At 40.7% G+C, this 27,195-nt stretch overlaps 4 protein-coding genes across 7 annotated transcripts; 1 reads left to right on the top strand and 3 right to left on the bottom strand.

Moving 5' to 3' along the window:
* Positions 1 to 128: 128 nt before the first annotated feature.
* LOC119729238 (calpain-A-like) lies at positions 129 to 8,475 on the bottom strand. Its single transcript, XM_038201823.1, has 12 exons — positions 8,282 to 8,475; positions 6,989 to 7,574; positions 6,211 to 6,348; positions 5,374 to 5,505; positions 4,708 to 4,901; positions 4,118 to 4,292; positions 3,397 to 3,602; positions 2,887 to 2,964; positions 2,288 to 2,388; positions 1,908 to 2,030; positions 1,329 to 1,462; positions 129 to 425 (listed from the first exon to the last, which is right to left on the bottom strand). Exons 2-12 carry the CDS (start codon positions 7,532 to 7,534, stop codon positions 189 to 191), a joined length of 2,064 nt encoding a protein of 687 aa, XP_038057751.1. The 5' UTR covers positions 7,535 to 7,574; positions 8,282 to 8,475; the 3' UTR covers positions 129 to 188.
* Positions 8,476 to 8,971: 496 nt separating this feature from the next.
* LOC119729242 (ADP-ribose glycohydrolase OARD1-like) lies at positions 8,972 to 12,582 on the bottom strand. 2 transcript variants are annotated; one of them, XM_038201830.1, is made up of 5 exons: positions 12,494 to 12,582; positions 11,773 to 11,960; positions 11,091 to 11,244; positions 10,559 to 10,617; positions 8,972 to 9,775 (listed from the first exon to the last, which is right to left on the bottom strand). In XM_038201830.1, the coding sequence occupies exons 2-5, from the start codon at positions 11,956 to 11,958 to the stop codon at positions 9,560 to 9,562; spliced, it is 615 nt and encodes a 204-aa protein (XP_038057758.1). In that variant the 5' UTR covers positions 11,959 to 11,960; positions 12,494 to 12,582; the 3' UTR covers positions 8,972 to 9,559. The 2 variants fall into 2 exon arrangements, with proteins under 2 accessions (XP_038057758.1, XP_038057757.1); XM_038201829.1 differs by having other exon boundaries at positions 11,773 to 12,091; positions 12,494 to 12,570.
* A 1,411-nt stretch (positions 12,583 to 13,993) lies between these two features.
* Positions 13,994 to 21,322, bottom strand: LOC119729239 (nuclear inhibitor of protein phosphatase 1-like). Of its 2 annotated transcripts, XM_038201825.1 has the most exons (8): positions 21,283 to 21,322; positions 21,054 to 21,128; positions 19,667 to 19,727; positions 18,773 to 18,926; positions 17,958 to 18,190; positions 15,651 to 15,795; positions 15,082 to 15,146; positions 13,994 to 14,611 (listed from the first exon to the last, which is right to left on the bottom strand). In XM_038201825.1, exons 1-8 carry the CDS (start codon positions 21,303 to 21,305, stop codon positions 14,234 to 14,236), a joined length of 1,134 nt encoding a protein of 377 aa, XP_038057753.1. In that variant the 5' UTR covers positions 21,306 to 21,322; the 3' UTR covers positions 13,994 to 14,233. The 2 variants fall into 2 exon arrangements, with proteins under 2 accessions (XP_038057753.1, XP_038057754.1); XM_038201826.1 differs by lacking the exons at positions 21,054 to 21,128; positions 21,283 to 21,322 and adding an exon at positions 21,250 to 21,271.
* A 14-nt stretch (positions 21,323 to 21,336) lies between these two features.
* Positions 21,337 to 26,243, top strand: LOC119729240 (transcription elongation factor A protein 1-like). Of its 2 annotated transcripts, XM_038201827.1 has the most exons (9): positions 21,337 to 21,536; positions 21,925 to 21,993; positions 22,332 to 22,449; positions 22,986 to 23,189; positions 23,441 to 23,503; positions 23,954 to 24,108; positions 24,209 to 24,355; positions 24,661 to 24,732; positions 25,144 to 26,243. In XM_038201827.1, exons 1-9 carry the CDS (start codon positions 21,468 to 21,470, stop codon positions 25,150 to 25,152), a joined length of 906 nt encoding a protein of 301 aa, XP_038057755.1. In that variant the 5' UTR covers positions 21,337 to 21,467; the 3' UTR covers positions 25,153 to 26,243. The 2 variants fall into 2 exon arrangements, with proteins under 2 accessions (XP_038057755.1, XP_038057756.1); XM_038201828.1 differs by lacking the exon at positions 25,144 to 26,243 and having other exon boundaries at positions 24,661 to 24,741.
* Positions 26,244 to 27,195: the final 952 nt, after the last annotated feature.

Raw genomic sequence — 27,195 nt, 5'->3', positions numbered from 1 at the left:
TCTCCGGGGTGAGGGGGGGGAGGGGCCATCTGGGGTGCATCCATTTTTCAAAGGGGGCACTGAGGGCAAATGATATCTATTGTTTTTCAATTCAAGATTTTTAAATGGGGGCCTTGTGGTGGGGGGGGGGGCGGACATCTGTTAGGGGGGGGTGTACCCTCCGTGCCACATAGTTACGCCACTGACTATCAAGTCTCAACAAATGACCCAAGCGTCTTGCACACGGCTCGCTTCTCTGTGAACACACGCACCATGAAGGATCCTGAAATGTTTGGATTGAACGTGGATGGCAGAATGATGTAACTGCCCGGGGCGAGCGTGAATCGTCGGTAGACTTGACGGTAGTTGATAAAAGAACCAGATCGGCCGACTTCCGATAGATGCTGGAGTTCTTGCTGACTCTGAGGATGATCGGGATCATCCGTCTGAAATTCAAGGGGAAAAGTCAAGGATTTGTTAAGAAAAAATCCAAGCAGTAAAACTTTTTCAATTAAAGATATCATGAAATATTTCTATAACAATTAGCACCTGTAGTACACTGCATTACACTGTATTTTTTTTCCGCTCAGGAATCTGAAAATACATACAGTGTTGGATTGTCTTAAGTGGTACAGACAAAAAAGTCACGCAGTGGACAAAAATTGATGAAAATTTTTCAAAATGAGGCCCTTGTAAAATAGAAACCTTCAGGGATGCTGGTACAGGGGGTTGTGGGTCCGACAAACCCCCGGTTTGGGTGGGTTTTTTTGGGCAATATTTGTAATACCTGTCGCTAAATATGTGTTTGTGTCAGCACATACTTGCGTGCCTGTCAGCTTTATTACAGCAACCCATTGGTAAAATGGTATCCACTCCCCGTCAGTGGCATAGCCACAGGGGGGCCTGGGGGGCACATCCCCCCCCCCTCACAAATTATACATGTGCCCCCCCCCCCCCCCAGATGCCTCCCCCCACCAAAATACTGATTAATGCCCCTTTTCCTTCCCTAACCAAAAAGGCTTTTTGTAAATTGTATTTTTTTTCAGTCAGCCAAAGGCTTACTGTTTACAGTTTCTTATGTCAATGGATATAGCAAGGCATTATGGGGCCCAACTGGGAAAAACTACAATAGGACGTTTGCGATATGTGCCCCCATGATATTCTGATACCATCCCTCCTTCCCCCTCCCCCACTAAAAAAATCCTAGCTATGCCACTGCTCTCCCACTCCTTCCTCCCTAAATCCTGGCTACGTTCCTGAAGAGAGTAGTCTGTCAGCAATTTAATGGAAGCCTTTTATACAAACAGCAACTCCTCAAATATCCATGTAAGATGATGTTTTGAGCATACCTCATAGATTCTGAATCCTATCTGTTGTTTCTTAGGAGCTAGATTCTTCTTGGATCGACGATACTCCTGGATCACTGCGATGATTATGGAACACTTGCCTCGCTTCTCGTCCGAGTCGGCTGAGTGAATGTCATCTAAAGGAATCAAATTAAAAAGTTTGGAAAACTCAATCGGAGATTCTCAGAAGATTAAAAAAAAATTTTACTGTAATCTTTTACGAGAACAGTCCATTTCAGTTAAAAAAGATGTTTTCCAAAGGAATATGAAGCAACTATGGACTAAAAGTATGTTTTTAGTAAACATGGTTAATTTTAGTGACTCATTTTGTATGGAAATTCATCTCATTTTATCTCAAGGAAGAATGAGTTTGTGAGGATGTATGGTTAATTTTAGCCACTTAGAAATCCAGGCCACTTGCAAGGACTATTCATCTTGAAAAATATAGTTTTTTTCCAAGGAGGATTTTATTCATTTCAAACTTTTTAAAATGTTTTCAGGATTTTCCCCAAAGTTTAAGGAGCAGAAATACTTGTCAAAGTTTAATGAATCTAAGAAATCTTTTTGATAAAAAAAATGTACCTGGTTGTAAGAGTGTAAAGCTGAATTGAGGGTTAGAGTAGAACGTGTCGAAGTTGGCGCAGCCTCCAGCGCTGACGTTCTTAATCCAATGCCCTCGCATGTCAAGCATATGAAAACCTCCACCTGTACAAAAATGAATGGTGACTCTACAATATCAATTATTGAGGGAAAAAGGGTTATATTAAGCTAAACAAATGTAGTTTTGAAAACTCATTTTGCTGAAGGATGTTTAGCTACTTCGATACGTTGAAATTAACAAACATATAATTTCGGGGAAGAGGAAGCTATTGAAGAAGTTTAGATGGAGAATAACTATAATCCCACCAATCGCAAGTAACGATGACGATTCTAAAACTTATTCTACAAATTCTTCCTCATACCTGATTCGTTAATATCTGCTTTGCCGTCACCGTCAAAGTCAGGTCCCAGCGTGCACATGATGACAGAGTTGAACTTCTTACAGAAATCTTCAAAGCTCATCCTTTTATGAAAAAAAAAAATTGATAAAGGCACATCCTCATTATCAAAGAGACTGATTATAACGAGTCCTTGCAGTGAATGGGACAACAAGCTCAAGTGGCGATCTGAAGAGTAACTTAAAAACCTTCACCTGATACCTGGTACTCATGCACTGATTCCCGAATGTAAATGAATGAGCAAAAAATGTAGACCAGGGAAATGTAAAAGCCATAAACAGGCTGCATCTGACTTACTTGCTTACTGTATGTAATTAAAAATGCGCCTTTTGGAAGTAGTTAACAAGTTTGCGCCGGGATTATTTTTGCCGAAAATTTCGATTTTCGCAAAAAGCAAGATATAGCAGGCAACTTCTGATATACAGCCAAACACCACAAACACTGATTCACAAGAGTCATTTTTTAGTGTCTTACTAGCCAAGGAATTCAGGTGCAGCCATATTTATCATATTAGAATGCTAAATATCGCCCTCTTCAGTTCACGCACACACCCGATAACTCACCAAAACTCTCCATCATCCTGACGTTTGGGATTCATTCTTTCTCTTTCTTCTGCTTCTAGTTTCTTCCACTTTGATGAACTAGACAGCATGAAAAGAAAAGAAAACAATTTCAAAGGATAAAATAGATAGTTATATTCCCAATAAACCTGTCTTAAAAATTGTTTGCTCATTAATATGATGTTATTTTTGCAAAAAGCATCATAACATGTTTCACGAGTCTAGAACCCCATCTGTTGTCTTCCTGTACGATCACAGCCAAGTGTTAGGAAAAGGCTAACAATGACAGTGAAATCTATGGAAGCAGCATCATTAGCTTCCTGTTGCCAGGATGTATACTGCCCTCGTAGGTTTGTGCACACAGCTATTGGCAATTTAATCTAAGCCTGTATCCCAATTTTATGGCTACGGCTAGCTACAACACACATGTCAATGGGAAGTGGATTAAACCACTTCCATAGGTACATGTACATATGTTAGCCATAGCCTTGTATAATTTTAGATTGGTCTTACTTGTCACTCCAGTCACCCGTCCATTCCGTGCTGTTGCCCCATGGGTTTCTAACCCTCAGCAGTTTTGTGATCGCCTCGGATTTCTTTTTGTTCTTCTTCTTCTTTTTATTTGTGTTTAGGAAGACAACCTGCGCGTCAGTGATGGTGTAGGAATGGCCGGGCACTATGCCGCTGTCATCTGCGGTCACGTTCTGAAAGTTGGGATTCTAGGAGATTTTTGAGAAAACAAATTCAAATAATCAGTATTTAACCTTTTAGCTCTTGTACCGCCCCAAACCGCCCTGCCTATAGGCGTGGCCAGGGGAGGGGGGAGGGGGGAAGGGGGTAGGGGTATTTATTATACATGTAGACAAGTCAAGTGACTCGTGATTGACTTGAGATTAACTTGTGAATGACTTGCAAACTGACTTGTGATTTTGCATGTGACTGACTTGTTATTGACTTGTGATTGACATATGATTGGCTTGTGATTAACAAGTGATTGACTTGTAATTGACATATGATTGGCTTGTGATTAACAACTGATTGACTTGTAATTGACATATGATTGGCTTGTGATTAACAAGTGATTGACTTGTGATTGACATATGATTGGCTTGTGATTAACAAGTGATTGACTTGTAATTGACATATGATTGGCTTGTGATTAACAAGTGATTGACTTGTGATTGACATATGATTGGCTTGTGATTGACTCCGCTGATCTGAAAGTCACACTCACCTTCTTAGAGCAAGCCATGAAGGCACGCGTCATGGCTCCTTTGTACAACAGCGCATAGAAATCTGCCGAGACACTCTCCTGAGTAAACAAGAAGACTTCTGACAATCCACCTGTCAGGTCAACGAAAGCGTCCGCCGCCATACCACCACTCAAGCCCTGATAGGTACCATTCAGTCTGAAAAATGAAAAAAATCAATCAACAAATCAAAGATGTATCTACACATTACGATAGCCAACCCTTGCAAACTGACTTGTGGTACAAATCCACACTGGTACCTTGAGCCTTGAGGTCAGGGTTAAATCCTATCCCACTACACTACATGAAGGCAAAAGTGTAATAATTATAAAAATTGGTAAACGTACGTGAGCTGTTTGAATTTGTTACAATTTGTTAGAATTTCTACGCATTAGCAAAGCTATATATAGTGGCATAACTAAGTGGAGGTGGGCATGAGGGTGACAGCCCCCTCCCCCCCCCCTCTCCCCGGAGGTCTATGTGTCCAACCCCTTGTTCCCCCCCCCCCTTTATGTACAAAATGCCAAATTCCATTCTTCAAATTAGGTTTTGCCCTTGTAAATTCCATTCTTACTTTGCATATGCCTTCTCCATCAGTGCTGGCCAGAACTCGTTTTTTTCACTTGACGAAGCAAACACCAGTCTGTTGTTCTTTGTGGGCAGTCGGTCATCGATGACCACGTCCACCCAGCGTCCGAAACGCCAGAACTTGAAGTGAATGGCTCCGACGTAGCCCGGCGGGACCAAGGACTGATTCTCTGGAATAATCTGTAAGAAATTTAGGACAAGAAAGTAAAAAAATAACTTACTGTTTCTCAATTGTTCAAAAACTTCACACATGTATCTAAGGACGTTTCATCCTAGATCTTTTGACATCTACACAGTTTAATTGCTGAGCAATGGTCTAGCTACTGTCATTTTGGTACTGGTACTTGTGATGAAACACAAGTGCATCACAAGTCTTTACAAGGAAATCACAAGTCCATTCACATGTCGAGTCACAAGTAACAAGTTATGAACAGTAAGAAGCCTTAATCATAGTTCATTTAAATAGCGTGTGAGTTGAATTGGGAGTGGATGACTTGTGATGGACTTGTGATCCACTTGTGATTGACTTGTGATCCACTTGTGATTCACTTGTGATTCACTTGTGATTCACTTGTGATGACTTGTGATATACATCACAAGTACCTCGACTACAACACTGAACAATGACAAAGACATTTGTGCTCGTTCCTACCTTTCTGACTAGGTCTTTATGTTGAGCGATACCAGCACACGCCGCTAGGAACCAACAATCCGATAGAGTACCTTGTATGACGTCCTCGCGACTAGTGCCATCCACAAACATTCGTGGCTCATTACAGATTTCCTGTTCAAATAAAAATTTTAACATTTAGACATTTTTAAAGGTGGAATACTGTAAAATCAGGGTTTAATGACCCGATTCTTGTGCAAACACAGAAATCATTTGCTTGGCCAAAACAGGATAGCAGCCAAAAACTCAAACGATCTAAACTGCATCCGACTGATTTTCAACTATATTTCTTACCACAGAAGGCCAAGTAAACAAATAAACAAGTTTGTCATCTCTTCCTTATTCGGTTTGTTTTTAATCATGTACATTGTATTGTTTACAGCCAAATCATAGGGCTATTGACCTATCACGGTAGAATTGCATTAGAATCACGTCAACGCAGCTCGTGAAATAATGTTCAATTACATGACATAAAAATGGTCACGGAACACGCAAAATCTGAGACAAACAAAACTTAGTGTACAAAAATTCCATAGGGTTGTCTAAGGGGCGTGACTAACGACGATAAGCCCATTGCACGCAGGTTCCAAATCTTGTAAAACGGGAGAAAACTCCCCTGAACACAAAAGTATCGGCAAAAGTGTTGAGAAAATGAAAGGATACATTTGCTACATTGGGGGAGGGGGGGGGGGGGGGAGATATCTCCGCCTTTCTTTTCTTCACGAAGCCTGGACTAGACACTATTTCTTGTTTTACTTGGCCTAGTTTTACTTAGCACTCTTTTCTGCTTAGGTGGAAGAAACACTGAGATTTACTTACAGATGGTCTCTTCCAGACAATGTTTTGGTTTTTCTCGGCGTCCAGGAAGAGTGATGAGTTATCGGCAGGAAAGTCAGGGTCTTCGTACAGAGTGCCGTCCAGCGTGCCCTCTAGACGCTTCTTAAATGCGACATAATCCTGGGAAGAATTGGAGGCAGAAGTTAAAACAGACTGATAAATAAAGAATTTAAGACTGGAACTTACATGGAAATCTTTACATGGAAGATTAATCAGGTAAAAAAGGGGAGATGTGCTCACTACTGTTATCAACAGGTTAATTTTTGATATCAAAAACACAAAAAAAATTGTAATGAAATACTACACACCAAACTAGCTTGTATTTTTTTTGGGTCTTTTTTCCTTGTTCATTTAAATTCAAGAATTTGAATGGAAGTTAATAGGCCCCTATTACTTTTTGAAAGATTTTTCAAGAAAACAAGAGTGTTTCTTGAACTAGGAGTATTCACAAATCCAATGAATATACAAATAACACATAGGTTTGGCAACCATCCACACTAGTTTCATGACTGCTTCATAAAGCGCATGCATGGTAGACCAGTTGCGCACCCAAGGGGGGGGGGGGGGCTCGGGGGGCTTGAGGTTGTAATTTTTTTTTTAGTTTAACGATTTGACCTTGGTGATATGTATGTGGCCTATTTTTGAGTAAACATCAAAACTAGGGGCTGACACGCAAGGGTAAATAAATGCACCAGTGAGAATGTGGCTCTGGATCATGGTATGAGAAATAGTAAAAAAAAAAATATTCCCTTTCTTATACCTCTGTTACTCCTAATATGAGTTCGTGATCCGGATGCGGTTCTTCAAGTTCCTCTTCGGGTTCCGGTTCCTCCAATTTCATCCCACTCCTCCAAACCTCTGCCTCATCTTTGATGACCGACCGTGAGTTCGAGTGATCTTTGGGTGAGCTTGTTTCACGAGATGGGTGTATCGTCCGGCCTGGCGTCTTGGAAACGGTCTCCTGGGATGCTTGTGGTCCTTTTGTTTTGGATATCCTCTTGGACTTAGCTCCGGCTTGTTGGCTGGTCTTAATTTGGGGCGGAGCTAAAGGCGGATTTATAGTTGCCACACCATGGTGGTAACTTGCGATACCTGGTGGTTGGTTCGGATACCATGTCAATTGATTTGTTGGTTCTTGCTGCCGGGAATGCAGGGAGTAATCGTACGATGGCGGCGATGCTGGACTGTGGTATCCATTGTAGAAATTACCATAGGTGTGGTTCTTTGTTGGTGGCGGGTGGATGGTGTGCGTTGGACCTCTGTTATTAATGTAACCACTATCTTCTAATGACGCACTACATCCCATATTTATACAGATGAAGATCTCATCTTTAAAATAAAGAAACCTGGATGTGAAGACAAATTAAGAAGAAACATGTAAATCAATTAAATGCTGATAAATAATTAACGTGTATTGTTACAAGATAAGCTATGAAAGTCTTTAGGATCCGTTTTCACGAGTAATGCATGTTTTGCCAGCTACGATGTTAAACTCATCAAGTTGTGTGGAAATCTAGTTTAATCTAGCTAAGTTACATGCAAAAACCATGAAAATCTGAGTGTGCACGTACTAGTCCCCAAATGTTCGGACACGTCAGACTACACAAAACTGTGCTTTAGAAAGATGTATACCATTTCTGTATCTGTAGGTGTATCATATAGTCGGCAAAGCATCCCGGAGGAAATCACACCAAAAGTTGAAGACCCCCCAACTTATGTATGACCATTTGATCAAGTATTTGATCGAGTCATAAACATTGTCATACATAAAGATTCATGATATTTGATCACATGTCATAACTTCTTAAGTTATTCCGTAAGTTACAAATACGATGTCCAGTTTTTGTCCACATACTAGGCACTGGGCCGGGCCTACTCTGTAGGTCTCAACTCCATTCCCAAACATGCAAAATGAGCAATGCATGCAATGCAATACAATACATAGATGTAGAGGCAGTTCATGACACCAATGACCAGATGACACATAAGTGACATAGTGACCATGGTGACATTTCATTTGATTTGACATTAGGCCTAGGGCAGTTTTACTCACAGAGTTTCGAATTCTCAAAAATCTCGGCAGACTACAATGTCAGTCACTTGAACTACTTCTGTGGCCACCCTTCTTTCATTTTCCTCTGACAATCACTAAATATTTTCAATAGATATTTCGACGCGATCCGCCGCCACCATTTTCATGAGTTTCTCGATTTCAACAGCTGATGTGTACGGTACTACGACTGTATACATTTTCAGCAGCCTAGGTAGTACCATCTGGCCTAAACAAAAGACTGTTCTTTTTTCCATTCCTGATCGCGCGTCAACTCTTTTGTTATCGCTTGGCTACGGACACATGTTGACAACTGCACTGCACTGTGCCTAGCTCGTTACAAAATGAGAAATTACGAGAAAAACGTCCTTGCCCTTTGATATGAGGACCGTTTTAGCATGGAGGAAGGAACATGGTTTTAGCCTCTCAAAATAACCAGTCAATAATATTTTTCATTTAAAAGAAAAACTACCTTTCGTTTGGAGTTTGTATTTTGCCATTGTGCATAAAGTTAGATACGATACAATGGTAAAATTTAATTAGGTCATTAAACCCATCCTGCCAGGCCCACCCCTAAAATGGCTCCCCCACTTCCTAAATAAACAGCCCTGCCTACTTGTTTAGACTTACAAGTAATTTGATTAAAAATCTTCTCACACTACACAAACCTTTGAAAAACATATGCACAAAAACTCAAATGTGATAGAAAAACATCTTTATTATGTGGAAATCTCAGTAATATCTGGAAATGGAAGGCAAGCCTTGTGAATGAGTTGTAAACATTTCTTTAATTGACAAGTAAGTTAACTTTTGCAGAAATGGAATACAAATGACACGCGACGTTTGATTTGGCTTAAATGATTAAACCATGGAGCTATAAACACATTAACAAAGTGTTATTAACAAACATGAATATGATTTAAAAAAATAAAAATTTAAATAGCTTTGGCTTTGTTAACAAGAAAATAAACAGTAAACTATTGGTAATCAATTACTTTTCAGTGATACAAGTATTTATGTTTATATAAACCATCTTCTTGTATTTTTACTTTCGTACAACTTAAAAGTTTGCTTAACTATTTATAAAGTGTCAACTTATGAATATATAACACGGTTTTCCATGAAAACAAAAGAACAATTATACAAGCATATGAGTAGTACATTGCACTTTTTCTTGTCAAAAAAAGCAAGAAAAAATGCCATCTTCAAAAAACAAACATAAAACTTTAACTCATCAAGTTTCCTTTAACTTCAGGGGTCTTTTCAATTAAACTTTGGCAATCATAGTGTATAAACTGTCACTGTGATATCGGTCCTTCCGAGCGTGTCCCTGATTACTGCCGCGACTCTGTCCCATCTTAGGCCATCAAGGCCGCAGCCAATCCGCGGCATGGACACACTCTGAACGTTGTTCCTAACACAGTGCTCAGCCATGGCTCGCAGGCTTCTAGCTAGGCTGTCATAGGTCGGCTTATTCCAGTATTTCTCCTTGGTCACCTGAATTTCCAAAAATTAAAGAAGAGTTATTAAATTCTTTCAAGAGAATGGCTTAAAAGTCATAACTGTTATTCAAACATATAAGACAGCTCACCCATTCATATTGGTCGAGAGACCATCACGTGGGTGGTTTTAAATGGTTGATAAAGACCGGCTGGCTGGTTTTAAACACTTTTCCCAGTGTCACATGAAATTTGGAAATTTAAAACCGGCCAACACATTTATTCCCTGATTAAGAGTTTTGAGTTTGAGAAGACGGTGGGAGTGGCTTTTCATAGGGAAAGTTGGGACAGCAAAAAAGACAGTCATGAGACAATATATGAGAGGCTAAGGTCCGCAAATTGACAAGAAATTCAGAATTTAAAGAGCAAAGTGTGGCTTAAAACATTCTTGCAAACTAGACAAACAATATAGTGTCTCAGAACTCAGAACATTTCTTTCACGACAAGAATGTCATATTCACAGCGTATTCCCTTTGAATCATGTCATTCTGACGATGTTCAATATATTGTGCCTTTTAATAGAATGCATTCCGAAATTGCAAAAGCATTGATACCATGTCTATAGACCTTATGTTGCCACCATTTCAGTCATGTTCCCTGAATCCAATAACAGTACTGAATGATAATGTGTTATGTACAAAAAGGAACCAGATTATTTTCCCATCCAGCCTTGCTTTGGTTACATTGATTTGAATGGAAAAACAAATCAAGATGGCTGCAACACGATTGTTTCCAGTTTTCAGAACCTTGTAATTGTGCAGAATAATTTTGATTCCTTTACCAGATAATAAATAAATCGGTTTCCTCGTTTCAGTACAGCGACTCCCCCTGGCTTTACACCTGACAGTTAGAGAGACAAAGAAGAAACAAAAACTAAAACTAGGTTACGAAGCTCAAAAACTTTATGGACAATCTGATCAAGTAGCTTTGGGAAGGAGCAGAAATTTGAGACTTGAATTTGATTTAAAGGCTGAAATGTAACCTTTCAGCAATTGTACAACTGTGTACAATCAGAACTTGTACACCAACCCCCTTAAAAACACTGCGTATGGAAGGGTTTAATTTTACCCCCTCCCTCCCGCCCCCCCCCCCCCCTGCGAAAACCAGACATGAGACTAGCACTTGTAGCAGTCTTAAGACAAGTGCATAATTCCACTGTTACAATGCAAAATTGGACATCCTACACATCAATTCATATATCCGTCAAAATCAGATGATATAATATTCAAAGACAAATAGGATGAACTTATTAAAAAGAACTGCTCTATGCTGCAACAGATTGTATCTTTTAATGCCAAAACCCATCCTCTTACCCTGGTTCATGAGTTCCTTAACTCCTCCGTATTTCTCCTTGAAGATTTTGGCAATGCCCTTGCCCATCCTGACATCTTCACTGATGCAGTGAGCGAGACACTCCTCATCGGAGCATCCGAACAAATCTCCTCTCGTCTCCTTCATCTCAAAACCCTTAAATAATGACAGTGAAATAAATCATTTTATCCCTTAAGCTGAACATATAGTGGCCATCGTTATGACATGACAGCTGTAACACAATTTCCAAAACCTATCGTTACAGCAAATTTGCAAAAACACAATGCAAATTGGTTTCACGTTAGAGTAATGAACTAGAGATCCAGGTTTGAAGCTCCTGTCACGCTAAGTTTTTCTTTTCTTTTTTAAATAGATTTCTCAAGTTTTAGGTCTTTAATCACACTGTTCCTTTTATTTAAGTAGATTTCTCTTTCCCCTTGGTTTTGGAGGACTTTTCTAAGAAGGGAATAAAGTCAGAGAACCATTTGGTTGATGGTCTGGTTGCAACAGCCAAAGATCGTGACATTGTTCTTTCTTCAGGAAACCAGCATTTGAAAGTTAATTACGGAGCCCATAGTTCTAGGCACTAGGGGTAGCTGCTTTGTACTTCAGTGCGACATCTTGTTCAAAAATTTCTTATATTAGTTTGTTTGCTAAATCAATTATGTTCATCATTTCACTAACCTTTGTTCCCGATGCACCTTCTCCATCACTTCTTTCCCCAACCTCTTCTCCTTCTCCGTTGTCATCCTCATCATCTTTATTTCCATCTCGTCTCACCTTCTTCACAGCATCTTGTCTCCCCTCTGCTGAATCTTTTGATTTACTCGTTCCTTTAGATCGTTTGGTCACTGTGACATAGCGGTCCATATCTATGTAGATAAAACCATTGCGGACAGTTGGTGGTTTTTGAGGAAGAATTCTGTACATGGACATCACTTTTCCTTGCAGTGAACTATCACATTCACACAAGTAATCAGCATTCAGAAAGCGATGACATGTCCTGAAAAGGCACATTTAGGCAGTGAAAATATTGAAGACATGTAGTCTGTGGCATGTAATCTTTACGGAACCAGTCTGTTGTTTTCGTCCTTGTAACTACTGCAGTAAAGACACACTATAGATAGGACCAGTAATTCCCACTACTTCCCTTAAACCATGCTGTATTTGTATAATACCAATTTGTTTTTATTGCTGTTTGTCCTTTTAGCATTAGTTTAATTTTGGCCCTTTGGCTGCCCATACTCACTTCAATGCAATGCGTAACTTGCGGCGCGCGGAGCTGAGGAGGGTCCAGTATAATCCGATTGCCTTATTTATTGTTTTACAACCTGTTTAAAATGTTTTCCCTTATGATTACATCAAATCATTAAATTACATTAAATCAAGATCGAAAATCGCAAACCTTTTCGCTGGCGGGCAAAACAGGATTGTGGAATAGAAAACAAGCCCACGCTGCACACCGTCTGTCATGTCAGAAATAATAACACTAACATAACAGTTCGTGCAGCGCGCCCTCTGTCGGTTAGATTATTGGACATGTAACCCGTCTCTTTGCCAAAAGTTTTGCACTTCGGTCAAAAGGCAAGGCCGCATAATAGTTGTTGACAAAAGGTTATTCGAAACGATAAAAACGTTGTTTTAATCTTTAAACAAAAACTTGTTTGGTTGGAATTGGTTGTAATCGGTCAAAATATGTAGGAGCAACAGCAGTGGCATAGCCAGGAATTTTTCAGTGGGGGGGGCGCTGGAACATTTCATGGGGGGCGTCATGTAGATCAATGATAATTTTTTTAGAAACTCAAAATCTCAGTGGGGGGGCGACTGGGGGGGGGGGCGACAAGGTTTCATGGGGGGCTGTCGCCCCCCCACGCCCCCCGTGGCTACGCCACTGAGCAACAGACAATGTCAAAATGTTGCTAACGAAGAGACATGATGCCAGCTAAAAAAAATCACCGAGGCCCAAAATATGGAATGAATACATTCTACAAGTTTATTGATTACACATTCAATCAAAATTATAATACCATCATTCAGTTTCATGGACGTAATAAAACAAATACAAAAACAAAACATTAAAATAAATTTACGAAAGTGCCCCCCCCCCCCCCTTAAATTTTTTTTTGGCTGTATGTAGGTTTTTTTTGTGGGAAGAGGTACATTTTCAACAAATGGATAATCCCCTCATGCTTATCAATGTATATTTTAAACCCCACTGAATCTAGCAACATAAATACAATTTAAAAATGTCCGATGAGTCAGTTGTGAGCTCAGTTACGTTAATCTAGAGCACTGTGACGAAAGAGCTTTTGCTCATACCATCATTTTTTGCCAGTTACAACAGTTACAAAATTCCCTAACGATTGGTAGTAGATTTTTTAAACCTGAGGCTGAAACTAAATTACTCTCTGTGTGTCAGCAGGTCAAATCCAAACTTTTGAAAAGTCGACATCCATCTTATCTAAACATCGGCTGAGATGGCTACTGAAGAGAGTTAAAATATATGTTGTCTCCTCCTAATATTACAATGGACATTTCAGGGTGTTATATGCTGTGGGTTTGAAGATTACTAAGGCCAAAAAAAAAGAGTCTCCGGTTTCTGGTATGCGCGCGCGTCACTGTAGCCATGCGCGTCGGCAAAATGAAACACTTTTGTTTTAATGAAAGATGATGTCTCAAACTGCCTAACTCACTGGTTTGACTGGAATCCTGCTGCTGCACAATTTTAACGTGTTTTTAGATGGGGTTACGATCAAGAATAAGCTTTATGTAGCCTCTCTGGACTCCCATATATTTGCACTAAGTTTAGTCTGGCACCATTTGCAGTCATCAGCCGACACTTGAAAAAAAAAAGGTAAAAAAAAAAAAAAAGCTGCATCGCTGCACCACTTTTTTGGCAAGCTCCATACCAGAAACCGGAGACTTTTTTTTTAAAATACAGTTTAAAAAAAGGATTCCAGTTGGCACCTTAAACATCCCTCTCAATTCATCACAAGTAGGTACTTGTCCATCAAACTTCTTAGCCACGCCCCCTGAGGCAACAGTGAAGGCATTGGTTTCTTGGTAGGCCACACCTCCTCTGCATGTTGACTGTCAATTCATCATGAGCAGGTGCTTCATGTCAATCCATCTTAAGCCACGCCCCTTAGAGCAACAGTGAGGGCGTCGGTTTCTTCCCAGGCCACGCCTCCTTTGCATATTTCTTCTTCTTAGGCAGCAAGTCCCCGCCCATACTGGGAATGTGTGGCTGCAGCATGGGGCCAGCGGCGGTGGGTGCCACCTCTTGCATGGGTGGGGCCATGTCCACATCCGGCGCCAAATTAGGCGCGTGCATGAGTCCCAGGGTGGAGCTGCCGAGCATTCCTGCCGGGGGTGTGGTCGGCGTGGTGGGCGGGGTCGAGGCGGGCTCCCCGCCCGTGCCGGGTAGGTCAGCATAGAGAGATGGACCATAGTGGAGACCCTGCAACCTGCGCACCATGTCATTAGCTGCACTGACAGTAGCTGATTCTTCAGATCTCCGCTTCTGTAAAAATTTGAAAAATAAATAAATTGACTTGTGATTCACTTGTGACCGGACTTGTGATCTACTTGTGGTCCATCACATGTAACTTTACTACCATACTGACAGTCTTAGGATCTACAGATAAATGGGAGCATGATGGAGTGTCATGGCCTAGCAGTTAAGAGCACCGCACCGGACTCATGCTCTGGTGTTTCAGAGGCAGCAGAATGTGGGTTGGAGCCCAGGACTGGACACTTGTGCCCTTAAGCAAGGCACTTAACCATTATTGCTTCGTCCTATGGATGGGACGTGAAGCCGTAGGTCCCCTGTGATGTGTAATGCAATCCACGTAAAAGAACCCAGTAACACTTATCACTAAGAGAAGGGGTTTGCCCCAGTGTTTCTGGTCTCCTGTTAAAACTCCCCTGTGGAGTCCTTAAGAGAAGAACCAATCAAGTACCAAGGAAAACGCCTCAAAGTCTGATTCTCACCTTGACAGGGACAACGGACGTCTGGATCAGATTTCTAAATCTTCCAACGGACGGATCAATATCCTCTGTTGGGAAAGAAAAGAAGACAAGATCAAACATTGAAAACCATAACTTAAGCTTTGCTCTTTTAATGTCAATTTCGAGTATTTCAGTTGAAAATGCCAATGCACTCCAGCCAAAATCAGCCACACATTTTAGCACACAGCCTCAGAGCATTTTCGAAACGACCGGCTTTGGCTTCATCTTAAAAAGATTTTAGGCCCCAACTTCTGGAACTCCAGCTACATTTTGGTGCCTGTTATGCTTCAGGAGCATTCAATCGGTTGATATGAAGGCAAAAGTCAGAGGCAAAGCCAAAGCCGATGCCAAAGCAAAGGTTTCGAAAACCCCCTCAATCCTGCAAAATCCTCCATTTTGCAAAGAGGATTTTGGAAGGTTAATCCTGCAGTAATCAATGTGGATGAATTATTAGAACAATGCACAACAGGTGTCAACACCAAACCTTTCTCTGCTCAGACCACTGGTGTGCTCAAAAGCTCCATGTCATTAGTTCCTAGGTTTACACTAACCTGGATTGATGATTTCATCGTCTTCACTAAACGAGACGTTGCCAAAGCTTTTTCTCTTGCGTGGCCTCTCAGCCTTGGGTGCAGCCTCCTCGTAGCTGACATTAGTCACTCTCTTGTTGTGGGCGGTATTAAATTCTGTCAGGTTCTACACAATAACAAAGAGAGTAAAAAAAAAAGGTAAAGGTAAAGGGGGACGAACCTGTGTTCACAGAAACGGAGTGCCCATCTCTCCTTCGAAGCGATTGGGCCAGACTCATATGCTGCTGTGGGGGGATCGCCACACCCCCTCCACAGCGAGTCTGTTACCTTCCCAGCATTGAACAATGCCGGTACCCATTTAACTCCTGGGTTGAGAGGAGTAATTGTGGTTAAGCGCCTTACTCAAGGGCACAACACGCATGGCCACGGTGGGACTCGAACCCACAACCTCTCGATCACGAATCCTGTGCTCCACCGCTAGACAACACGTGCATCGACAAAGAGAGTAAACTATTACAGTTGAATCTCCTTAATGCAAATTTCAGACCACGCATTCATGTGCACAATGAATTGGACAGGTGCTCAGCTTAACCCTCCTGGTAGTACTCTTCGGCACTTCACAACCCTTTAGGTTTTGCAAAACCTCTTTTGCCCATAAAGTGTGCACCCATATTTTAAACACCTGTGAGGTAATCTTCTGTGGAGTTTGGATAATAATTCAAATCTCTACGCAATTTTTGAGTGTGGTTAAGCACGACCCGACCCAAAAATCGCAAACACAAAACCGAAACCGACCAGACCTGACTGAAATTATGGGAAAATCGACCTGACTGAAATTATGGAAAAATCGATCTGACCCAAAAGTCGGTTTAAGGTCAGGTCGGTTTTGCAGTCCTTCATTTAAAGAAAATCCAGGAGAGCTATAAATCGCTCTCCTCAAATATTCGAGGAGAGCAAATCGCTCTCCTTAAAATCTACGGATAAACAGCGGTAAAACGACGGGTTACCATTGTTTTTGTTTTATTTTGAATATAAGGATTTATTCAAGGGGCTGCATTATTAATAGTTTTTGCATAATAACATATGCTCAAGTTGCGTTACTTTTTTCGTTTTTGTAACTGTAAGACAAGGTAAAATTTATTTTAAAAAACTAACTAAATGGAGATTAATAAAAGGTTTGACTACTGCTCAGGCTTTCATTTTTTAATACAGGTGTCAGTTGGTTCATCACTTGATTATACTTGGAAAATGGAGAGTTAATAAACGGCACATAAAGCAACTGAAAAATCGCTTTCAGATTCGTTAAAATTATATGAAATTTTCAGCCTGAACTATTTCAATTGCTCTACGAAAGCTTCACAAAAAGGGCCTCAAAATGACACAAACTTGCCTTAAGTTTTATCGAAAATATCTAACGTCGATAATCTTAAACATAACGGAAAATGCAGGTCAAGTATGCCATATACACAATGCTAGTCACGACGAGAAACTGGCTAACAACATCTGAACGTCGCACTAGTACGAGCGTTTGTGATGCACTGTGTGTGGTGGGCCGGCAATGAGACTCGTTTCACGGTATAGGATTTCGGTGAAACACGCTGCATCGTTTCACTTCACATACCAGTAAAACTTCCTCAAATAAATTCATGAACACGGGAAATACATACACAGACAAGAGAGATCAAGTTTTGTGAATAAGCTTGCAAAGATCGTCCTTCTCAATCGTTGTTTTCTTGGCATTTTTACGACGTCTATTCCGTCCAGCCTGCACGCAAAACACTGTACGGCAGGCAGTGCATTGCACCGCGCAGGACTATTACATTGACTGGTTACCGCATTTTCATCATGCCTTCATTGGGACTTAGTGCGCGGCGCAGCGGGAACCAGTCATTGCTGCACTTGCACGTACGGGCCCACGTGTTTTCATGCAGCTCTACGCGATATGCAGATTGTGCACGCACAGTATACAACCGCTGTACACACACGATCTTATACAGTACGTACGAGCTCGGTGTTCGTTCATTTTTAGCGATGTCCAGCGGCATATTAACGTGAGTTTGGGCATTATACCAACGAAAAATACGTGTAGCTTAAGACTTAAAATCCTTTGCGTTTTTATCACTTCTTATTTTTAAACTTCCCGTGTTTGACGAGCCCTCTTTTGGATTTCTGAGGAGCGCTATTTTTAGCGCTCCTTCGAGACAGTCGAGGAGCGCAGTAGGAGCGCCTGCGCGATCGCGCTCCTTAAAAATGAAGGACTGGTTTTGGGTCGAGTTTGCACAACATTGGTTTGTATTGACATGATTTGATTGTACTCCAATCTCGTACATTTAGTTCTGTCTCCTCTTCAGGAAGTCCAAGCAGACCGCCGCTGATTTCCTCTTCTTCTTGCTCTGTCTTAGAATCTGTCGTCCCTCCAGAAATCACAGATGCTACTGTCTGCGGCTTCTCCCGGAGCACGTAGGACCGCGTCGATGCCCCAAAGTGGATGGTGCTGTCTACAGGAATCTGTTGGGGCTTGTGGCCCTCCAGTCGGATAGAGCCCAGAAATGTTCCATGAGCTGGGAAAGAAAAACGAAAAGACTCTGTGAATACCAGTATTGTAATGGGTTCTGTCACAAGTTCTGTCACAAGTTCTGTCACAAGTTCTGTCACAAGTTCTGTCACAAGTCTTGTCACAAGTCTGCTCGCAAGTAACAGCAGATGAACATTAACATTGAAGGAATTCCGTTGTCATAGCTTGTGAATGGGTTCGAATCCTGACCGTGGGAACATGGTGCTTCGGATGGGACGTAAAGCCGTAGGTCCCGTGTGATGTGTAATGCACGTTAAAGAACCCAGTAACACTTGCTGCTAAGAGAAGGGGTTTGCCCCGGTGTTTCTGGCAGTGGCAGCAATTATGCGCCGGAGCACCTAGCAAAAAGGTGCTACATAATGGGTCTCATATGTTCATATACTTCATTTACCTGTCTTTGTTTGCATTCTCCCCCAGCGCTTTGTATCCTCTGGCAAAAGGCGCTATATAAATACAGTTATTATTATTATTATTACCATGCCTACCAGGGACCAACTACACTAGGGAAGCAAATTCAGGATTCTCTCTTGGACCAAGTCTAAGAGTGAAAGGGAAACATTGAACTCACTGCTTCCAAGGTCCACCAGGAAGGACCTGTTGAGATGTTTGTGGTACATCAACGCAGCGTGGACCCTGGAGCAAGATGCGTGGTCCAGGACAAAGTCACAGACGATGGAGTTCCTCCCAAAATAATACACATTCTTCTCATCAATCATCATTTTCTGCCAAAAATGAGACAAAAAATTCAGAATTTAAAATGAAGACCAACTTAAACCCTCGATTTTTCTTTGCATGAAGCAGCCATGTTGGAGGTGTTTTTTTGTTATTTTAATTCAGAGATGAAGAATTCGAAAAGAATGAAGAATTCACCAGAGGTGTACTCATGTATCCCTCTGGAACAAAAGCACAGACCTCAAAGATGGCGGCTAAGCAAAGGGTCTATCATTATGCTAGTAAAGACATGTCCTATTACACTACCAACAAAATGTCAGATGAGGTAATAACCCAGTCTGGAGTCTCCACAAACTGGGCCCAAAAACTCACTGCGAAACCCGGCGGTTTCATCACTGTAGCACTCTGTGGGGTCGCGTACCACTGCAGGTCATGTGACTGACCCTAAGGTCAGAGTTCACGATCACTGCATATGCTTCTGGACTACCCGGATGGATAGCCATGCATTGGTAGCAAACCTCTGTTCAGTGCATTAAATTCTAACAATCTGACAGTACAAAAGGAATGTATATTTGTTTTTGCTTCTTAATTTTGTCTTCTTTATTTAATACCAGTTTTCACTATCTGTTGCATTTTGGTTATCTGAAGAACACAGCTGATAGATTCTGTTAGACTTAAGAGGCTTCAAATTGTCATGTGATAATGTTGGTTTCAGCGAGATACTGTGAGAAAACCTGAAGTAAGGCCAAGGGTTAATGACACGAAATGACCCCCTGACCTCCCAACTGACCTCGATCATCTTGTTTTCCTTGAGGACATCTAAGTGAAGCCCTGGCAGTGGCTTACCAGCCCTGTAAATGCAAAATGTGATTTAACAGCGTATCAAAATGATGTTTCAATATATGATGTATCAATATAAAGGCAAATGATGTACTGTGTAGACTTTGCATCCTGAGACAGTTTGCATGACGAACAGGGATATTTTGTGCAGCGCAAACTGTCCCACAATGCAGCATAACATACCTTCACTGCACATAAAAATTTAAATTTAAAGGGAATGTACATCACTGGTTTTTGCTGTAGTTCTCAGAAATGAACTATTTGAGGGGTTACTATGATAGATCAAATATTGTTCCACTGATATGTTTGAAGTTTTGTGTTCGAAAATGCTGGAAAACCAAGAAAAACACAAATGGTGGAGTAGTCTGGTTCCCTGACTCCACTAAAGATAAAATGGATCAATTTATAGATGCCGGAAATTTGTAAGGTATGGGAACCAGTCTAGCTGGCCTGCACCCGTTCATGAACATGCAACCAATAGCAAACAAAATTTGGACTGAAAAAAATGGTGAAGTTAGAGCAGTAGTTGAAAAATAGTTAGGTTTTTCCAACGGTGGTCAGCCGACCACTTTTGGAAATTTATACAAAAATACAATTTTCTTGAAAATGACTTCACACCAGTTGCCATAATTTTACAGGATGCTTTAGACTGTCATTTACCAACATCCTAGTAAGGTATTTCATAAAATTTTGGTAATTTTATTTTTCGATGTTTGCAAATGTTGTATATTCCCTTTAAGTTAAAAGCCTAGCCAGTCCAATGTCAATCACGTGGCAGTGCATAGTCACATTCATGGATGGAAGGCATCAGTCTTAAATGGCTAAACGTATAGGCCGGGTTCGGGCGGTCGGTTCTTGACACGGGTATTATATTGTTCTCGCTCTCCAGCCCAACGGCGGGAACATGACCCACGAACGCTGCACTCAGAACAGGATCACACACCACCTATCCGTCGGGGTTTTGCAAGAACAATAAACCCGTGTCAAGAACAGTCCGCCCTAACTTAGCCATAAAGGTTTAAACAGTTCTTAAATATTTGCTTAACGTTTATTACTTCAGGATACCAGTGAAATTTGGATTGGAAATCTCATGAAAAAAATAATGCATGTCAAAATAGGACGCCCTCTTTTGGCTGAGACCAAACATTCAACACCTTTTTAATTTAACCAGCATGAACAAAGTTTGTGTTACTGTATTTCACTCTTAAAACATTTTCTCCACCATGTTTCACTTTGAAAAGTGGAATTCAACACTTGTGAATATATCAGGCAATGATCAAAGCAATTGCTCATCAAATTTCAACACAAAATCAGCTTTAAATTGACGACCTACTTACCACGATGGAACATCATAACCCGACATTTTGGATTTTGGCACATTGCGTGGGACATTCCATTTTAAATGAGGTAAACTAATTTAAGGAACAAATAAATTAGTTTGTTTCATTCAGGTATACACATAATATTAGCCAATGAATTAGTTACAAAATATTAAATAAATAATAAACCAAATGAAATAAAGCATAAGATGACTTCAATTTATTTCAGTTATTTCCAATCATTCACTCCAGATCAATGCGACACACCATCTTCACAATAGAATACTCCAATCAGTATCCGACTGAACCGTACCTAGAGCATGTAGAGGGCGCGCGCGTTTCATATTCCCAGAAAATTAATTGGCGTCAGAAAGCTGTGGCGTAGTTTTCTTGTTTTTGTTTAGATTTTCATCATTTAACCTTAGTTTCATCATGTCTTCTTGCGAGCGGGAAGTTGTAAAGATTGGCAAGCAATTAGACAAACTTCTGAAGAGTGATACGGTAAGATTCCAGTGGAAATTTTATTGGCAATTCAGGGTTTTTGCTGTGTATAAAATTTTCCTTAACTAGTGCTGATATTACTCGTTCATAGTATCAAAATTTCAGACAAAAACTTAAATAGTGTTTTTAATTTGTTTTTAATAAGGTGTTTCACGGTTATACTTATATGCGCCATCTTGCCCGCAGGGCAATTTTACACGCGTTGCTGTGTGCGTATCGTCAATGGAAAGCTTTGGCGCTTCCAAGTCATCAATCATGCGTTCATTCCAAAATATGCCCGCATATCTAGCAACACGTGTTCTTTTTGCCCCGCAAACAAGACGGCGCATGTGAAACACCTTATTTCTACACTCAGTTCTTCCCTTTTCCCCCAACTGTATTTATTTAGGTATCTTTGGATGCTTTAGATCATCTCAACAAATTGAAGGAACTTCCCATTTCACTGGAGATTCTACAGGCAAGTTTCTATTTTTTTGTACTGAAAAGTGACATGGAGCCAATTTACTTACTCCCTATGTAACTTTGACATTAAGTTAGGCCTTTATGAATCAGCTTAGTACCTCCATTATTGTTAGCAGTTACAATACCCGGGATAAAAAATTGACTTAAACTTTGAAAAAGTAAGATTTGAAAACAAACCATCGTTAGATGTACATTTTATATTTGGAGCAAACCATTCCTCCATAAGTGAGAATCCCACTTAAACCACATGTCACTAACTGATAATATTTCAGCTATCCTTGAAATTTGGAATTAATTTGAGAAGTTTTTGTCTGCATGCTCTTTGTACAACAGAAGACACGGATTGGGATGTCTGTAAACTCCCTGCGCAAACAGAGCGGTAGCGAAGATGTGAACACGCTGGCCAAGTCGCTCATCAAGGGATGGAAGAAGCTGCTGACAGCCCAACAAGGTTGGACTAACAATCACATTTAAATACAAGTAGTTTGTTTTTTTAGATATGGCAGACTCAAGAGGAGGGAGCTTTTTGGTTTTGGTTAATTTGGGTGTTACGGATTGTGAATGGGCTTATTTGAAACGCCAGAAATGGTCAAAGACTGACACTTGCAGTTTGCCTTTCTGACGTGAGGTGACATGCCGCATTGTGCTGAAACTTCACAATGTACAACAACGTCCTGTTTAGTCTGAAACAATCAAATTGAATAGCATATTCTGAGAAACATTCTTTGTACTCCAATATAAGGACCAAACCCCTAAACCCCTGTGAAATAAAACTAGCAGCCAGTTTCTGGAGTCCCGAGATATCCGTCAAATTATTGAAAACCAAGTGTTGAATTTGAGAGGATTTTGGGTGGTTTGGATTACACAGATTACACATAACAGGATACTGGAAGTTAACACTATTCATTTGAGTTTTTTTTTTCCATTTATTATTTTTTGAGATTTTGTAATATTTTTAAAAAAATTTGCTGCTTTTTTTGTTCCCAGGTCCAAACAAATCTAACAGTTCCCAGGAGAAGAAGAAGGACAGCGGTGATGATTCCCGTGAACCGTCGCCTCCCCCACCTAACGGGAGCGGTGACGGCAAATCCAGTGGGTCTGAGAAGGGCAAGAGCTTCCCCCCTGCTAAGACGAATGACGTAGTGAGGGAGAAATGCGTACAGATGATTGTTGGCTCGCTCAAAGTACCTAGTAAGTGACTTGTGTGTGTGTTTTATATGAACTTTGGCACCAGTACCCCTTTACTCGGATACAAAAAGAGAGTTACGAAGGACTTGAATGTGTTACACCCCAATTATGGCAATATGACTGTATTTGGGACGATGCCATAGTTGTGTACATCCCAGTTACGTTTTTCTTTTTAAAAGGGCAGTCTCTGTAAGAGAACTATTACCCTGTAGCCCATTAGAAAAATTGTGCACCTTTTTTCCATTTTCTTCCAGTTGAGGGTTGCGACACAGAGGTGTTGGGGGACGTCGATGAAATCGCAGCCGAGATTGAAGATTATATCCTTTTTTTTACAAAGCGTCAACAAAATTCAATTTTTCCAGTGTTAAATTAACAAGTTTTCTAAAGTGATTGCTAAACAAATTTGAAGTAACTTTCACAGCAAAAGCTATGAATCAAAAAACATATCGACTATTGACACAGCACTCATATTCTACATTAGCAATGTTTTTGGGGAGTACAAATTACTTTTAACAGGTTATCAACTTTTGAGGACCATATTTTTATTGAAATGAAGTTTTTAAATTCAGTTCAAACATTTGAGCTGTGAAGGACATCAAGGACATTTTTGTTCCTGGTTCACTTACCTGATCACCTTGTTTGGGTTTTATCTTTTTACTGATAATGCATGAAAGGGATTTTTATATACTAAAGCTTTTTTGCCAAGAAGAGGAATTGTTGTAGTTACTCATTCCATCGTGATATGATCTCTTTAACCATTCCCGTACGTGTCTACACCGAGTTTGTCAACACCGATATGAAGTACAAGAATCGCATCCGAAGCCGTGTCTCCAACCTGAAAGATACCAACAACCCTGAGCTGAGGAGGAGGGTCCTGACCAGAGAAATCACCCCGGAGCAAATCGCCAAGATGACCTCTGATGTAAGTGGATTGATTACCAGTTTCAGACCAGCGTCCAGAATCGCACCGTACCAATTGGTTTGCATCAATTTTTAGTGTTTTCTTTTTCAACTCCTAATAGGAAATGGCGAGCAAGGAGCTGAAAAGCATCCGCGATGGCATCACCAAGGAGGCTATTAAGGAACACCAGATGGCCGTCACTGGAGGCACCAAGACCGACCTACTTAAATGTGGCAAATGCCTTAAGAGGCATTGTTCTTATAACCAGGTAATTAGTTAGTGGCTTTGTGTAAACTATGGAGGGCGCTGTTGTAAAGCCTAACAAGGATGGCTAGTGAAGGGCACTTGCATAGCCAGTGTTTAAATTACCTGGCTATGACTTACAGTTATACACAGGTCTAGGGGAACCAGCTTAAGCCACTACGCAGAGACTTGGTACTTTCTGCTAACCGTAGCCATGTTTTTTTCAGACGCGGCCATATCTCGTCATATTGTTTGCACTTTGAAATGTTTCATTTGGCATCTTTTGAAAAAAAATATTAAAACATTCGAGTGTGTGTTTCTTATTCACAGGTGCAGACAAGAAGTGCTGATGAACCCATGACGACATTTGTATATTGCCACAACTGTGGGAACAGGTGGAAGGTATGTTGAATTTCCCCCCCCCCCCCCCCCCCCCCCCCCCCCCCCCCCCCCCCCCCCCCCCAAAGCTTACCCCACACCACATTTCTGAGGCTTGGCGTCAAATACCCATTTGGCTTCCCAAAGTGTGAAATAATGTCCTGTCCCCTTTTCCCTCACTTGTCCCACCCCCAGATGGTAGAGTGTGGTTCCGCCACTACACCCCCACCCCTAGCTGACTCACTAGCTGGCAGGCTAGCTGACAGGCCGCTAGCCTTGCTTGCTACTTCAATCTTATATCAATGCCATTCTCTGTCTAATCAAAGCTAGGTGAACCACAGCCAACTTGGCCAGCAGTTTAAAATTACAAACTCATCAACAACTAAGAAAATTCCACATCTGTTGTCATTGATTTATCTCTTTTTATTCCTATAGTTCTGTTGATGTCGGCAGAGTCTTCATGTAAATCGTAATCCTGTACATTCTGTAAGGTTTGTAATTTCACTCACTGCTAGCCTAATGTGTGACTGCATTTGTCGACTGGATCGTCCAGACTTTACACATACTGGGTACTGACATTCAAACAATGGAGCAAAAAGGTAAAAACCTTTGCAGTATTAGGTGTTCCGTAAAACCATGAAAGTTAAATCAAGTGCTTGTAGTTATGTACTGTAAATGTATACGCATGGTTACATCTGGATAAAATGACTGCAATAAACGAGGGTAAAACTTTGCCGTTCAGTCTTACAAATGTTTTTGAAAATCTGAGACATGCTTCTGAAAGATGTCTTGTGCCCTAGGACTATCGTTGCAAGTTTTTGTTTTTGCATTTTGCAACTAGTGTTCTGTGCTAGCCTATAAAAATTTGAAACAATTCACTTCTTGTTGTTGTTTTTTTTGCCTGATGAACCCCAATGTCAATTGTACTTTCCTTTATTTCATTGTGAGAGTTTGGCATCACGTTAGAAGAGCAAACACAACTGGTCATAAGACGACGTTAATATGACACATGTTGACTGTTGTTAGAGTGCTTTGCCAGATAACCAACTGAAAACCTAGTTCATTTGTCTTTGTTCATTTCTGAATTTTGTTCCGTGTTTGACTCTTTGCTTTGTGACTACTGTTAGAATGATACTCATAATATTAAGGGAATTCATCACATGATTCATTTTCTTCCATGAAAAAAAAAAACATTTTAAGTTCATCCTGTGTTTCTCTTTGGTCCCCTCCCTAACTTATTTGTAAAATATCCGGAGAAGGGAAGCAACCAATTTGGAGTTGCATGTTGGAATAATTAAGCTGTGTCCTGTTTCTTCTTCTTCTTTATTTTCCACAGTTTTGTTAAAAACCTTGATAATTACCTCTGAATGGTGAAAAATATGTAAATTTACATTATTTAAAAGTCCACTTTTTTTTAAATGCCTGATTAGAAATGATAGAATAAATGAGTAGACGTTTAGACACAGTGTGACAAAGTTGTACAAATTTTAGGTACTTTGTAAACCAACAATTAAAAGTCTGTCCATTAACAGAAACATCAGTGTACGACCGTGATTTTTTTTCTGTGATTGGTTAACTTCATGTAATTTTTAAATATTTTGGTACAAAAAACAGACGACACAGATTAGCTCACAATCGGGCGCTATTTGATTTTGGTAAACGTTTTGGTATTTACCCAAACGAAAAGAGCGCCCTCCTATTGTGTCTGTCATATCTGAAAAGTGCTCATTACGATTTAGAGTTCATATTGAATTCGCTTTACAGAAGGATCCACACAGGCATTCTTCCTCCTTGGATAAGTCGACTTTACATCCATCCTGGGTGCCCGGCTTTCCGACATATCCTTACGGTGAACTCCTCCTGTTTCCCCCGATCGCTGATCGTTCTCTAGACGGATCCACGATGATTTGACCACAGGAACTTTGCTTCGCACCACGCCATCGTTGTAATGCCCACTTGAATCGATCTGCCATTTCTTTTCGTGGGAGAAATTACTGCTCGCAGAAACCGACGGATTCTCCCCAATATTAGAGTTGATTTCCGAAGACCGATCCCCAGGAGGTTTGAATTGTTCTTCATTGCCCGCATCACAAAATGTGTTCTTAACTCTCGGTACTTTCTTGTCGGAATTTTCCAGATCAGCTAAATTGTTTGTCATGTTGATTGTAGATTTCCCCTCATTTATATTACATTGTCCTTTTTTATCCAATCCCTTGGTTTGAGTTGTACGATTCTCACAACTGCTTTCAAAACGATCGCTTTCCTGTTCTCTCCCAGTGAATAAATTTTTCGCTTCAAAATCACCAAGAAGTTTTGGGGAAGTGTGGTCTTCATTGCCTGTCCCTGCGATCGCATTGAGTGTGGAGTTGGCTTTATTTCGTTGGTTATGTGATTTTGGCGCCAAAGTTTGATCCTTGTAGATGGAACTTATTTGCTCATTACTGCCATATTCGGGACCTGGTAGACAGAGGGCGCTCTGCAGCGATA

The sequence above is a fragment of the Patiria miniata genome, unplaced genomic scaffold (genome assembly GCF_015706575.1).
Source record: "Patiria miniata isolate m_02_andy unplaced genomic scaffold, ASM1570657v1 HiC_scaffold_20, whole genome shotgun sequence".
Classification (NCBI taxonomy): domain Eukaryota; kingdom Metazoa; phylum Echinodermata; class Asteroidea; order Valvatida; family Asterinidae; genus Patiria; species Patiria miniata.
Note: the sequence above shows the minus strand (reverse complement) of the source record. Positions and strands in the feature narration are given on the sequence as shown.

Bases quoted from the DNA above. Each gene is read 5' to 3' on its own strand.
- LOC119729238 (XM_038201823.1), bottom strand. From the start codon at position 7,534: ATGGGATGTAGTGCGTCATTAGAAGATAGTGGTTACATTAATAACAGA. The intron at 6,349-6,988 runs GTATAAGAAAGG...AATTCTTCCCAG, and splicing joins TCATATTAGGAGTAACAGAG to GATTATGTCGCATTTAAGAA. The intron at 3,603-4,117 runs GTGAGTGTGACT...AAAATCTCCTAG, and splicing joins TCATGGCTTGCTCTAAGAAG to AATCCCAACTTTCAGAACGT.
- LOC119729239 (XM_038201825.1), bottom strand. From the start codon at position 21,305: ATGGTGTGTCGCATTGATCTGGA. The intron at 21,129-21,282 runs GTGAATGATTGG...TCCTTAAATTAG, and splicing joins GTGTGTCGCATTGATCTGGA to TTTACCTCATTTAAAATGGA. The intron at 15,796-17,957 runs GTACGAGATTGG...GTTATTGTGTAG, and splicing joins AAGAGGAGACAGAACTAAAT to AACCTGACAGAATTTAATAC.
- LOC119729240 (XM_038201827.1), top strand. From the start codon at position 21,468: ATGTCTTCTTGCGAGCGGGAAGTTGTAAAGATTGGCAAGCAATTAGAC. The intron at 21,537-21,924 runs GTAAGATTCCAG...GTATTTATTTAG, and splicing joins AACTTCTGAAGAGTGATACG to GTATCTTTGGATGCTTTAGA. The intron at 24,109-24,208 runs GTAAGTGGATTG...AACTCCTAATAG, and splicing joins TCGCCAAGATGACCTCTGAT to GAAATGGCGAGCAAGGAGCT.
- LOC119729242 (XM_038201829.1), bottom strand. From the start codon at position 12,561: ATGACAGACGGTGTGCAGCGTGGGCTTGTTTTCTATTCCACAATCCTG. The intron at 12,092-12,493 runs GTTTGCGATTTT...GTGCCTTTTCAG, and splicing joins TTTTGCCCGCCAGCGAAAAG to GACATGTCATCGCTTTCTGA. The intron at 9,776-10,558 runs GTAAAGGAATCA...TTGGAAATTCAG, and splicing joins ACCGATTTATTTATTATCTG to GTGACCAAGGAGAAATACTG.